A 13,917-nucleotide genomic window follows, 5' to 3' on the forward strand; every position below is an offset into this window, starting at 1 on the left:
CCAGGACTCAAGTTACTGATCAAGTACCTTGACAATCCGGTCGACTTGATGTCCAAAGACAATGATTGTCGTGATAGTTGGTGCTGGGATTGGAACATAACTCTACCCTCGGACCAAACGACCCTGTCCATTCCGTCCCCAGTTCACCATCCCTTGTACACTGAGCAGGGGACTCAGACAATTGGGGGATATAAACAAAAGCGCACTGCTAATGAAGATAAGGTTTTAGGGCCACCAGCGAAGATTCGGAAGGGCCTAGGTACCGTTAATGATCCGATAATAATCTTCGACGATTAGATTCATTTAGTCATCGCCGAGCCTTTTGTTTGATCTTTCCTATGACACATGTTTCACATAAATATTATGCAAATATTACTGTAAATATAATTTATATATTATATGTGTACTATGTAAAACATATATGAATTAGAAATTTAATAAAGCTTATTTTAAGACTTTTAAACTTGGAATGACTTTCACACCTGCTGGCTTGTGTCATGTTTTTCTGTTTCTAAACATCTGTATACTGATACTACACATATCTGGCACAACCTCAATATTTCAATACTTCCTAAAAAAAATATTGAAATATTATTGAAACAGTACTGTATTTTTTTTTCATACTACCTGGGAAGTATTGAAATGTTATTCAAACCACAACCTCTACATTTAAATAAGACACATGTACTTATGAAAACATTATGCAAACATTACCGTAAATATAATTTACATACTACATGTGTATTATATAAAACATATGTAAAAAATATATTCAATAATGTTGATTTTATGGATTTTGTTTGCATAAGATTTAGATATGTTTTATATAATGCACATGTATTATGCAAATTTTATTTACGGTAATATTTGCATAATGTTTTCATAATACATATGTATTATTCAAATATTGAGGTTGTGAATATTAGTATATTTTATTTCCATATATGAGAAAAATACAAATAAATATACTATACTATCTAAATAATATCTCAATACTTCCCAAGTAGTATGGAAATAAAAATATGGTACTGTTTTAATAATATTTCAATTTTTTTAGGGAGTATTGAAATATTGAGATTGTGTAGAAAACTTGGCACTATAAAATTGCCTGGTGCAGATTTTATCCGTAAAATTCAATTTCAGTTCCTCAACAATGAAAAGAAAGGTCTTGGGTCACTCAATTGGGATCTTTCTTGTGAAAACACTGTCTTATGACCATTCTTTGGTGTATTGATTGATACAAGATGTCTGTCGGTATTTTCCGGAAAGCGAGTAAACATAGCCAAATAGACTAAATAGAGTTTCATTATTTCTATTTAGATCAGAACTTTATTTCGATATTCACGTGAGTGTTACAACATACGTGTTGTGACATCTTTGCGATGTCAAAACAGGTGATATAATGGTTAATTTCCCTGGCGTGGGAATGCATTTTAATACTATAAATTAGCTGACGTGTCATAACACATTTAAATGCATAATAACTAATTTGATGTTAGGGCGACTGTGACTGAGATGTCACAGGTCACACCTGAACTTAAGAACTATAGAGGAAAGTGACAAAAGTTTATTAGGCGTGAACCTAAGAGAACTCGACGGAGTCTTCTACAAGTTTCTACCTACTTTATATACCTAGACTACGGTGCACAGACCAACTACCCTAGGTAACTTATTTATATACTGACATGTGAAAAGAAGTACGTATGAGAAAGTAGACTAATTATACATTTGACATGCGAAAAGAAGAGTGGAGTAAGTCAACAACACCAAACAAACCATAAAAGTGTCCACAAGTACAAACAACTCTCAAAACGGTAATTCATTCACACAAACCAATACGTCCTGAAGTAATTACCTAACATCGCATCACATGGACATAGCACAAAGAATCCGGCTATTGCCCATTGTCGCGGCCCCCAGTATCCCCATCTCTGTATCACCCACGCCTTCTGCTCCTCATAGTCCCACATTGCTAAGCATACCCTCCCACACCGTCTGCACCGATGATCCGATAGGTTCCAACCTACCGGTCTTGCCTCTCTTCCTATAGCCGCCGCCGCCCTTCTCCATTGTACTTGCTCCGCATGGTTCGGAGGCAAGAAAGATAAGATTAAATCGATAAGTTCAATTGGTAAGTCTGTAGCTTGCGCCATTTTAGCAGTATGCCGATAGTTTAGCCTCCGTCGAACTGTAGCAGCAGAGGGAAATTATTATATAATAAAATATGTGACAGATGTGACAGTGTGATGCCGTGACATTCTGGCAAGGTTCTAACATTTGAGATTTATAGGACATCTCCTGTCAATCTTTCCAATATTAGATTGGTCTCTCAACTTGAATCCTTTTTAAACAATCCAAATCCTGTACCAAAAATCTCCAGGAAGAAGTCATCCATGTGTTTAGCATTTTTTGAAAACATAGTTACAAATTCCAACCCTGAGGTGTTTACACAACTTAATATATGAATAATACACATACATTATGCAAACATCATGCAAACATTACTGTAAATCTAATTTACATAATACATGTGTATTATGTAAATCATATGTAAATTTGAAATTCAATAAAGCCTATTTTAAGGTTTTTATTTACAAAAAGTTTAGATATTGACCCTTCAAGACCTCCATGTTCGCCAATTACATTCCAACTTCTTAAGATATTCGGCATCAAACTGTTTGTCATCCCATCCGAATAAAGTCTTGGCTGTAAATCGATTAGGTAGTTCCCTTTCTTGGAACCCGGTGTCACGTAGAACGTGCTGTATCCTATTGAGTTCCCCATAGAGTTGGTGGAATTCAGTAATCAATTCTTTGGCGTTAGCCAAGTTTTCCTTGGGTTCCCACGAGTCTGCTTCTGCCGTATACCCTTTCCATCGCACTAAGTACCGCTTCTTTCCGCGGAGCCATTTGGCGTTAAGGATTTTCTCCACTTCCCACTCCTGTTCTCCTTCTATTTCTACAGCCGGTGCTGGTCTACTCCCTTGTCCATCCACTTGTTCTCGATATAGTACTATTCGGCTGACATTAACCACCGGATGAATCCGAATAGATCGGGGAAGATCTATTTCCACTGCGTTGGGGGAAATGATCTTCTTGATGGTGTATGGTCCGATGAACTTCTCCGTAAGTTTTCGGGTAGGTCGTCCCTGGATTTGAAGGTCCCGGGTAGCCAATAGAACTTTATCCCCCACTTTGTATTTCACCGCTTCTCCTCTGCTTCTATCCGCATACCTCCGCATATCGTCTTGTGCCTTTTTCAGGGCCGCTTGAGTTTCCTCGTGTTGAAGTTTCATACGGTCCGCAAAATCTACTGCTGCTGGATGGTTGCCTTGTCGTCGGAGATCGAAACCAGTTCTTGGGTGTCTTCCCACGTTGACCATAAATGGAGTTTCCTTTGTTGACGATTGTTCTTTATTATTATAGGAAAACTCTGCTGTTGCTAACCAATCGGGCCAATCAGTTTGTCTATGATCGACAAATGATCGGAGATATTGTTCTAGTTCTTGATTGGTTCGCTCGGTTTGGCCATCCGTTTGTGGGTGAAACGCCGTAGATAACCTAGTATCAATTCCCAACATTTTATTCAACTCCTTTGTAAAGTCTGCAGCAAATTGCGGTCCCCTGTCTGAGATCACCGTTTCTGGTAACCCGTGCAACTTCCATACATGATCCCTGAACAGTTTGGCTAGTCCTAGCGCTGATGTTGTTTCCGTAGTTGGGATAAAGTGAGCCATTTTACTGAATCGATCACACACCACCAAGATTGAGTCCATTCCCTGTGATTCTGGTAATTCTACTATGAAGTCGACGGATACGTCGGCCCATGGTTTGGTGGGGATAGGATTCGGCATTAATTTTCCTGCCGGCGGGGTTGGTCGATTCTTGTTTCGTTGGCATTGATCGCATCCTTCTACGTACTTCTGGACTTGCTTAGTGACGCCTGGCCACCAGTAATTGCGCGTCACCATTTCTACTGTCTTCCATTGCCCTCCGTGTCCAGCAATGGGGGTATCGTGATGTAGTCGAATGATTTTAGTCCTCAACGTTTCGTCTTTCGGCACATAGACTTTTCCTTCTTTCAGTACCAATCCTTCTTCCAGCTTCCACTCGTCTCCCCTTAGCGACTTTACTTTTGCTCGTTTCATCTCTTCCACCGCTTTTACTACATCGTCTTCTTTTGCTTCTGATTTTCGGATTTCCTCTAATATTTCCTCTTCCTCCGCATTGATTAACATATGACCTTCTTCCATTGCTCGGATTGCGAAATACTCTGGTTTCAACAGGGTTTGATCCTTGTTATCGTCCTTTGTTCCGAGTTCAAAGTCAGGTCTTCTGCTCAATGCGTCTGCCTTCCCCATCGTCTTTCCTGGGCGGAATTTTAATTCGAAATTAAATCTAGATAGATATAAGGCCCATCTGGCTTGTCGTCGATTTAGTTGTTGAGCTTTCGCGAAGTATTCTAGATTACGATGATCTGTCCAAATTTCGAACTTATGTTTCGCCCCTTCCAGGAAGTGTCTCCATTCTTCTAAACACCGCATAATCCCCAGCATCTCCCTATCGTGAATGTCGTAGTTTCGTTCCGTTTCTGTCATTGATTTAGAGATGTATGCTACTGGCCTCCACTTTCCGTCTTCACATTTCATTGCCAACTCTCCACCCGTGGCGTAAGCTGATGCATCAGATTCCACTTTTAACTCTTTATCCAATTCTGGGGCTACTAGAATTGGGTGTGATGTGAATCTTGCTTTTAGCGTACCAAAGGCCTCCTCTTCTTCATCTCCCCAACTCCATTTCTTGTCCCTTTTAGTTAATGCGTGTAATGGTTTTGCAATACTGGCGAATTTTTCAATGAACCGTCGATAGTAATTTGCCAGTCCCAAGAATTTTTGTACATCTTTAACGCATTTTGGAGTCGGCCATTCTACTACGTCTTTCACTTTCCTTTCCTCCATCTTGATTCCGTTTCTCCCTATTATACATCCCAAAAACCCCATTTCGCTTCGTTTCCATTCGCATTTTTCTGGTTTTGCGAATAGATCATTGTCCATCAACCTCTGCAACACTTCTTCCACCACCTTATCGTGCTCTTCTTCGTCATCTGTTCCTATCAAGATATCGTCAATGAATACAGCTACTTTTCCTGTATTTACTAAGTCCCTAAAAAGTTCGTTCATCATAGTCTGAAAAGTAGCAGGCGAATTTGTAAGTCCAAAAAACATAACAGTGGGTTCAAAGGCACCCATGAAAGTAGTAAAGGCTGCCTTCCACTCGTCTCCTTCTTTTATCCTAATGTTATTATAACCCCAACGTAAATCTATCTTAGAGAATAATTGTTTACTACCCATAGTGTCTATAAGTTCAGAAATTAAAGGTAAAGGATAATTGTTCTTAATTGTCCAATCGTTCAAAAATCGATAGTCCTGTACCATCCGCTTCTTTCCATCCTTCTTCGGCACAAAGAATACTGGTGAGGTTTGGGGAGATTTCGAAGGTCTAATATATCCCTTTCGGAGTTGGTCCTTGATGAATGCTTGGACTTCTTCTCTTTCGTTTGGCGACAAGGGGTATATTTTCCCTTTCTTGGGTTTGAAATCCTCCTTTAATTCGATAGCATGATCCCATGGTTTCCTAGTAGGCATCCTCTCTGATTCCTTTTGTTTGAATACTTTAAGGAACTTGTGGAACCGTCTTGGTACTATTTGCTCTACTGAGTCTATGCTTCGAATTTCTTCTTCTTCCGGCATCTCTTCTGTCATTCCTCTTACCCACATCTCTAGTTGTCCTTCTTCTTCTCTACTCCTATTTTTCCTTTGGGCGCTTATTCGTTTAGGACGTACCTGTCCAGCCCCCGCTTGTCCCGCGGTGGCTGTCTTGCTGTTATCTTCTTCTAGACGTTCTGCCTTTTCCCCATTTAATCGGTCAGCCACGTCACTGGGTGATTGCGCCCACCCCTCAGCTTTCTCTTTGGATTGTTGCGCCAATCCCTCAGCTCCACTATTAGCACGTCTATTACGTGCCAATTCCCTGGCGAATGCCGCTTCGACTCCTAATGCGATCCCCTCGATGATGTTTTTGGGAGTGTTGAATCTCCCTATTGCTTTGTTTACTCGCTCGTATCTTTCTTCCTCATCTCGGATTTCTTCCTGCTCTTCTTCGTATGCTTCTATCTTGGCCATGGTTGGTCCTTCCTCTTCGTCATCACTTCCTTCGTATGGCATCCCAAACTCGTCTAAGGCGATTTCCTCTCTTGCTGGGCATTTGTGTTTGCTCAGCAAATGTTCCGACGTTTGAATTCCACACTCCTCGCATCTATACTGCAATATTGTTCCCCAACTTGATTTCTTCGGGAAGGAAACTAATTTCCAACCTGCATATTGTTTGTGCGACATGTCAGGTTTTTCCCTTTTCTCTTCCTCTCGTGCTTCCTTCATCAACTGCCTAGTTGATTTCCTTGGTTCTTCTACCCTTCGTATTTCTTCCTGTTTTTCTTTGGTTTTTCCTTTGTCTTTGTACCCACACCCGTCTGGGCACCTGGTCATCTTTACCTCTCCTTTCTCCCAATCGATCTCCGGATTATGCATCTGCAACCAAGGCATTCCTAATATGACTTTATTCTTTCCTAGGCCACATATTTCGAAGTGTACTCTTTCTTTATGCCCTTTGTAGTATATGTTTGCAGCAACTCGGTGTGTCACTGCTCCAGATGCGTTGATTGTCCCATCAACATTCTTGACCGGGATTGGTCTTTCTAAAGGTTCCAGCTTGAACCCTTCTTCCTCTGCAAACACCTTATCCATGAACATTCCCGTCGCTCCGCTATCCAACAACGCCTGTACTCCTACTCCATCATGTGTGTCCAATTTTTCTACCCCCACATTCAGCTTAATTTCCCTTAAAGGTTGTATTGTCCTTACAAGGAAACTCTCCTCTTGTACAGTGTCCAAAACATTGATTTCGTTGCATAGTACATCAAATTTGTTGTAGGAAGTCAAATGAGGAGACTTTGCTTCCTTTACTCTTTTAAATTCTTCTGCTCCTCCTCGAACATCCTTTTCCAATAGTCCCGCTGCTCGTCCACATCTAATGTTCGCACATCTCGAGCTGGAGCAAGGCTCCAGCAATTCTTGGCTATATGCCCCAACTTTCCACACTTGTAACACTTGATAGGACCTCGACTGGGTCCTGCGGCGGTGTCGACATCCATCGCGTTGGGATCTCGACGTTGAGGCTGAGGCCTCACGAAAGTGTTGTTGGGGGTATGGGTTCGTATTTGGGGCTTTGCTTGCCCCCGTCGATAGTAGTCTTCCTCTGCCTTTGCTTGCCTCCACTGCCTATCCAACTTCATGCTCCTCTCGTACCAACTCCTGATGGTAGTTGGTGGGTTCTCTGACTCCATCAGCGCCTTCCTAATCCTTCCTGACAAACTTCTCTTGAATTCTTCGATGAGGGCTCGTCCCTCGTATCCACTATCCCAAGCGATTCGCTTGAACTCCTGCACATGCTCCTCCGCACTTTTACTTCCTTGCTCAATCAACCTCAATTTTCCTACCACCGTACTCTCCTCATCTGCATCTCCGAAATTGTTCCGCAGACTATCAAAGAGCTCCTCCGTGTGGGCTGGAGCTTCTTGTTCACCGTTTTCAATCATCTCCATGATGTTCTCCTTCCAAGACTCCGCCGCTCCTCCTTGTACATACAATAGTATCCACGTCATCTGATCCCCTTGTAGTCTTCCTACCATTTTTAAACTCAGATAAATTTTGCACGCCGTTATGAAGCCACTCAGCTCCTTTCCGTCTCCTGAGAATATCTTTGGTCTTGCCACATCGATTGGTGGCGCTACTACTTGGACGATGGGGGTTTCTCTGTCGTCCCCTGGTGGACCTTGTGGGCCTGGTGGACCCAGTTGCGGGTTGTTCTGCAGCTGGGCGAGTTGCTGCTGCAGTTGGGTGATGAGGGTGTGCTGAGCGTTCAGCTGATTGATTATGTCTTGGGGATTGGCCATGTCTGGCTCGTGGTATTCGGGGGGAGGTGGTTGATATAGGGGTGGGGGGGATACGGACGGTTGTCGTTGTTCTGGTTCGGATTCCTCGGATTGGGATTCCGAGGCGGATTCTTCTTCTTCCTCAGATTCAGAGGAAGGTACTCGGAATGTTCTGGGCGGTAATCGGTGAGAAATTTTGAAGAAGGTGAGGGAGGTCTTTTCCTGTCACCTGATGCGTATCCACCAGTTCAATGAAGCCAATAGCCTGCTTCACTTGAACGTGTATACAAAAGAAAAAAGTTTTTTATTTAAGAAATGCCGCACTGGCGAAGGGAACGACTACTGCCTTAGATAAAGCTATATACGAAGACGGATCTTCACGCTAATCTAGACACGCACTTAATGTGGCAGTGTCACTCCTCTGCGTGTACCACTTGACAATGCAAGCGCAGCACAAGGTTTATAATTGAAGTTACAAAGAAGCTAGTACACGGATATAATAAAACACCACACAGTCTGGTAGGTCTCGTCTTATCAGTAGTCTGTGTCAAACTACTGACGTCCACGGCACACGTTGTGTTTATGTGCAGACACCCTTTAAGCCTAGGGACCGGCTATGTGTGTGGCGGCCGCGATGGCGCGCAGAGAGTAGAGGACGACGAGAGAGTAAAAGATGGGGAGGGCACTGTGCTGTGCGATCCCCGGAGTAGTCGAGTTCTACTGTTAGGGAGACTGTGACTGAGATGTCACAGGTCACACCTGAACTTAAGAACTATAGAGGAAAGTGACAAAAGTTATATTAGGCGTGAACCTAAGAGAACTCGACAGAGTCTTCTACAAGTTTTTACCTACTTTATATACCTAGACTACGGCGCACAGACCAACTACCCTAGGTAACTTTATTTATATACTGACATGTGAAAAGAAGTACGTATGAGAAAATAAACTAATTATACATTTGACATGAGAAAAGAAGAGTGGAGTAAGAAGTAAGTAAACACAAGTACATTGATCATAAAAACGTCAACAACACCAAACAAACCATAAAAGTGTCCACAGGTACAAACAACTATCTAAGGACGTAACCTTTCGTACCAATCCCTGCCGAAGTATGTTGCCATTACTTCTCCACACGGGCACATCGTAAAGAACCGGACCGGTTCCCAACGACGGAAGTCCGGGTTATTCCATCGCTGCAACATCCAGGGTCTCTCCAATACTTCGTCCCACATTATCAACGTCACTCTTCCACACACTACGCACCTACGATCCTCTAACCTCCATCCGTCTGGTCGGGGTTCTCTTCCGATAGCCACCGCCGCCCTTCTCCACTGTACTTGCTCCGCATGGTTCGGAGGTAGGAAAGAAAAGATAAGATCAATGAGCTCAATTGGTAAATCTGTAGCTTGCGCCATTTTAGCAGTATGCCGATAGTTTAGCCTCCGTCGAACTGTAGCAGCAGAGGGAAATTATTATGTAATAAAATATGTGACAGATGTGACAGCGTGACGCCGTGACATTCTGGCAAGGTTCTTAACAATACGGCGTCAATAGAATACAAACATGTTTTGATAAGGAGGCAAGTCTTTAAAGCATACCACATCTCGTATTCTTGCTGTCCACTCTTCATTAGAATTGTCCGGTTTGAATAATCGATGAGTGTTAGACGATGGCGTCTTGGCCAAAACTGCATTTTCAAACTTGTAATATGCAGTGAGCTACGTGAAAAATAAGATCACATGCGTCCACAGACCGTTTGGAGCATTGAAGTGAGGAACAGTGTGTCATTAGATGTAGCGTTGAGATCTGTAGTGAGTGCCATCACAAGGATATCCTCTGACAAACATTTAGTAGAATGCAAAGGATTAATAGCCAATATCGCTCACTAGCATGTTCGCAGTCGTAATTAAGTTCCATGAGGAAACAGATTATTGCGATATATGATTTACAGACAGCAACAGTATTTATACAGCTCCTTCCATTACAATTCCAGTTCACAGGTTTCTACATTTCAGCCACCACATTTATATTCCTCACTTCCGCCCTAAATACTGTATTCCTCGGCGAATGTTTCACCCCAAATTTAAAGTTCATCAATGCCGTGTTGAATGTCGATAAGTTATCCGGATTGCCAATTGGTTCTCTGTGTATGTTTGTGACAGGGATAATACACTCTCTGCAATCCGCGGAATCGGGGGGATTGTAAACCGGATAGCGGAGAGTCAACGTTTGTGTGCCATCTGGCATGATATCACTATAATCATCAGAAGGACCTGGAATTGAGTGACTGCTAAGCAATCGCTTCAATCGTTCAGCACAGGTCCTCCACAATTCAATCCATCTTGGGTGGTGAACAGGTTCCATCAGTATCAAATGATACTCTGCGAAACCTTCTGAGTTCGAGATCCCTATTGTTGGTGAATATCGACGAAATCACTCAATGCTATGAACTATACTAACTTACCAGGAGGATGTATCACACTCTTAGAAATATCTAGTTCGCCTACCATGCGGACAACAGGAAAAAAACTGTACCAATCAGGTGGGTACACGTAGCCTGTTGACCAAAGGTTTTCAGTCGGCCATCCCTTGTTGACAGGACAGGAACGGTCTGCCAAGACGTCCCTGTATATACGATTTTGCCTCCACGAAGCGTCACTCATGAGAAATTTGATGGGGGTCGATGTAGGGAATGAGTGTCAACGGCCTTGTCTTAATTGACCGATCAGACCTACAAACTACATTCTAGGTTTACCTACTGGTCTCGAATTGCGTGCTCGTTAATTGAATGCGATCAGAGTAGATAGCACTCACGACACCGATATTTCCACTACGGTTCCATTCCCCGTAAGGAAGGGCTGTTATTTTTACATCATTTCATATGCCTCTCCATTGATCGGGGCCTTTGCCGATCATATCAATGTTGCTCCGAGGTCAATGAGACTGAGACGTTTATACTACACGAACAATGAATAACATTAATCATCCTGCAAAATGCTGTGGGTCCGGAAAATTGTGACACAGAGGGATCAAACCAGAGGCTCAATGCTTATATGATACAGCTACATGAAGTAAAACAGTTACTAATAACTCACCATGCCACAGCTATTGAAATTATCACACACTTAGAACTCACAAAGTGGTAGTATTTGATTCACCATAGTCACTAATGTATATCACTTATCGTTGTTAATGAATGTACTGCGCAATTATGTCTTGTATATAATCATGGGTCATGTCCGGGTTATTGTAAACAACTGCATGCCTGACATCTCCAACCATGAGAGTGTTGCATCTTCCGTACTGCATAGATACCACGGCATTGTCGAAAAAGCGGTCGAGGAATCGACGTGCGAGGTCTTGCAGACAGGACATGGCATCTTCATCTACAAACTATGGACTTGGTTAGCCTATGCTACTATGCATATCGGGATACTCACCGTGTTTGGCATGTCATGGACGATGTCACGAACCAACAGTAGAACAGCACGGTTGACATCTTCATCTTCCATCTCAACATCGTCATCGTCGACATTTATATACTCCTCTTCCTCCTCCTCCTCGTCGGTCTCTTCCATTTCTGAATCATCTTCCTCCATCTCAACGTCCTCGTCGTCTTCCTCATCTTCTTCCTCGTCCTCGTCCTCATCCTCCACCACCGTCTCCTCCACTTCCACCACCACCTCCATCTCCTTGTCAAAGTTTACACGTGCAACGACATCAGCCTCCTCCGCATCCGAAAGTGTGAGCATCAACTCCACCTCTGCTTCCTCTGTCTCATTACGTTTTTGAGTTGCGAGATGAGCCTTAGTTCGAAGATGGTCATTGTAGTGGCCACCAGCCATTGCTTGCATATGCTGATAAAAACCGGGTTAGTAATTGTGACACGACAATATCGAGCACTCACACCAATAGTTCGTATAGATGTATGACTTGATGTAGTAGTTTTGCGAGGTTCACCTTTAGTTCTCGCCATGGTAGTCAGTGTCGGTGTAAATAAGGAAGTGATCAAATAATCAAGCCACCAATGATGCAATCATTTGATAAGCTTACAGCCAACAAATTCTAATCTAAGACAGTCTTTAAGCTCTGTAAAAAATATGGTCATGTTATCTTATGATGATTTGGTCTATCTCATGCTCGGGATGTTTCAGGGTGTCGTTAAGCTGAACAATTCAGCAGTTTGTTTCCTTGATATTGTGGGAGAGATTGTAACAATCCTTGTTTCATCAATTCAAGACACGTGAAAGTTGACTGAATACAAATGTTTATATTTAACATGATCCAATGATTTAATAGTAAATTTCATTGCTATAAACGTACATGATATGGAATATTCTGGCTTAACCCTTGGAGTACTTGAGGAAGGTGACAGGCAAATATGCCGAACAAAAAATAGACAACAGAATGTTATCCAAGATGCGTGCTTAATTGTATCACACATCTGAGAGTCAACAGCTAATACATTTTCATTCTCCAAGGGCACCAATGTAGTCTACTTTTACATTTCATTCTTTGGGAGAGTACTTAGCGATAATGTCCGGTATGTAATCGTGCATCATGTATGGGTTCCCATGATGTAGTCCATCCCTAACATCACTAACCCTAAGTGTTCTACGTCTGGCGTGACGCATTATAACTGCGCCGTTGGCGGAATAGCGCTCGAGGAAACAGCGAGCGAGATCTCGCAGACAAGGCATAGCACTTTCCTCAACCAGCTACAGACACGGTTAACCTATGGCACAGTGCAGAACAGGTTACTCACTACTCCACAAACATCTTGTGCAATCTCGTGCACCAACACTAGGATAGCGCAGTCGTCTTCATCCTCATCCTGATACTCCTCAACTGCAGGCGCCTCGGCCATTGCCTCCTCATGTGTTTCCTCCACCACTGGCTCCTGCTCCATCATGACCTCCTCTGCATCCTCGATCTTGAGCTCCTCTGCCACCTTGATCTTCTTCTTTGGTGACTATCTCCTCCATGTCTTCGATCTTAACGTCATCTTCCTCGTCTTTAGCCTCCTTGACATCTTCGTTATCATCTTCCACTTTAATGTCTTCCTCTTCATGCTCCTCCTTGTTAGCGGGCTCCTCGTTCTCGTCATTGTGGCATACGATACGAGATGAGACGCGGCGCAATTTGTAGCGTCCACGCGCCATAGGTTGCATAAGCTTTGGACGCGCACATCAGTTTCAATCATAAACAACAAACGATACAACTTACGGCAATATGCCTCCTGGACGGAGGTCGCGATGCTGTTGCTTTGGCACTGGGAGCGGTTGTTTTGGCCATTGTTAAGGGTATTGATGAAGTGTAAGTAAAGATGGCATCGAGAAAGCCAAACGACCCATGATCTAATCATTTAGTAAGCAGAACCCCTGACGCCACATTACTCGAAGCTCACCCGAAAGGAAGTTGTTATTCCAAACACGGATTGCCACAACGAAATGCAGGCTAAGACAAAAGCGAAGAAAAGCAGTTGTAAAGCCACCCAAGGGTCATCCTGCCTGTCAAAATCTTTCGTGCAACGTCAACAGAGGTAGGCATCAGGAAAAACAAATTCTCTATATACTCACCATAGTGGTCTAGGTAGGGTTCAATTGATTGAAGGTTTCTATATATATCTACTGATACTACGGAGACCTATGTACACTACGCGTAAGAGGGTTAGATGCTATGTAGGAACAATTACCTGTATATAGTAATATATGGGGGTCTACGGTTGCAGGCTAGTACAGAGACTCTTGAGATATACGTAGATATGCATTAAATTTATTTCAAACACTGGCATACTCGGTATTACCATACAAGTTGCAGCGTAAAAAGGTGGTCCATGAAGACAGAAAGACACCATATGGGTGGGTCGAGCTTACTCGAGGGTGGCACCGGCCGCCGCGTGCATAGTGTTCATCCAGGATCTCCGAG

General features: G+C 42.9%; 4 protein-coding genes across 4 annotated transcripts; all 4 read right to left on the reverse strand.

The window, feature by feature from the left end:
• Window positions 1-5,778: 5,778 nt before the first annotated feature.
• Window positions 5,779-6,394, reverse strand: AGABI2DRAFT_144455 (hypothetical protein; the record flags this gene model as incomplete). The annotated part of the gene is made up of 2 exons (XM_006462985.1): window positions 5,779-5,813; window positions 5,839-6,394. The coding sequence occupies 2 exons, from the start codon at window positions 6,392-6,394 to the stop codon at window positions 5,779-5,781; spliced, it is 591 nt and encodes a 196-aa protein (XP_006463048.1).
• Window positions 6,395-7,017: 623 nt separating this feature from the next.
• AGABI2DRAFT_144456 (hypothetical protein) lies at window positions 7,018-8,010 on the reverse strand (the record flags this gene model as incomplete). The annotated part of the gene is made up of 2 exons (XM_006462986.1): window positions 7,018-7,085; window positions 7,176-8,010. 2 exons carry the CDS (start codon window positions 8,008-8,010, stop codon window positions 7,018-7,020), a joined length of 903 nt encoding a protein of 300 aa, XP_006463049.1.
• A 2,891-nt stretch (window positions 8,011-10,901) lies between these two features.
• Window positions 10,902-11,965, reverse strand: AGABI2DRAFT_144457 (hypothetical protein; the record flags this gene model as incomplete). The annotated part of the gene is made up of 6 exons (XM_006462987.1): window positions 10,902-10,946; window positions 11,085-11,094; window positions 11,126-11,155; window positions 11,192-11,382; window positions 11,430-11,846; window positions 11,897-11,965. 6 exons carry the CDS (start codon window positions 11,963-11,965, stop codon window positions 10,902-10,904), a joined length of 762 nt encoding a protein of 253 aa, XP_006463050.1.
• A 532-nt stretch (window positions 11,966-12,497) lies between these two features.
• Window positions 12,498-13,284, reverse strand: AGABI2DRAFT_119858 (hypothetical protein; the record flags this gene model as incomplete). The annotated part of the gene is made up of 4 exons (XM_006462988.1): window positions 12,498-12,707; window positions 12,755-12,909; window positions 12,941-13,163; window positions 13,216-13,284. The coding sequence occupies 4 exons, from the start codon at window positions 13,282-13,284 to the stop codon at window positions 12,498-12,500; spliced, it is 657 nt and encodes a 218-aa protein (XP_006463051.1).
• Window positions 13,285-13,917: the final 633 nt, after the last annotated feature.

Source organism: Agaricus bisporus (genome assembly GCF_000300575.1).
Source record: "Agaricus bisporus var. bisporus H97 unplaced genomic scaffold AGABI2scaffold_8, whole genome shotgun sequence".
Lineage (NCBI taxonomy): Eukaryota > Fungi > Basidiomycota > Agaricomycetes > Agaricales > Agaricaceae > Agaricus > Agaricus bisporus.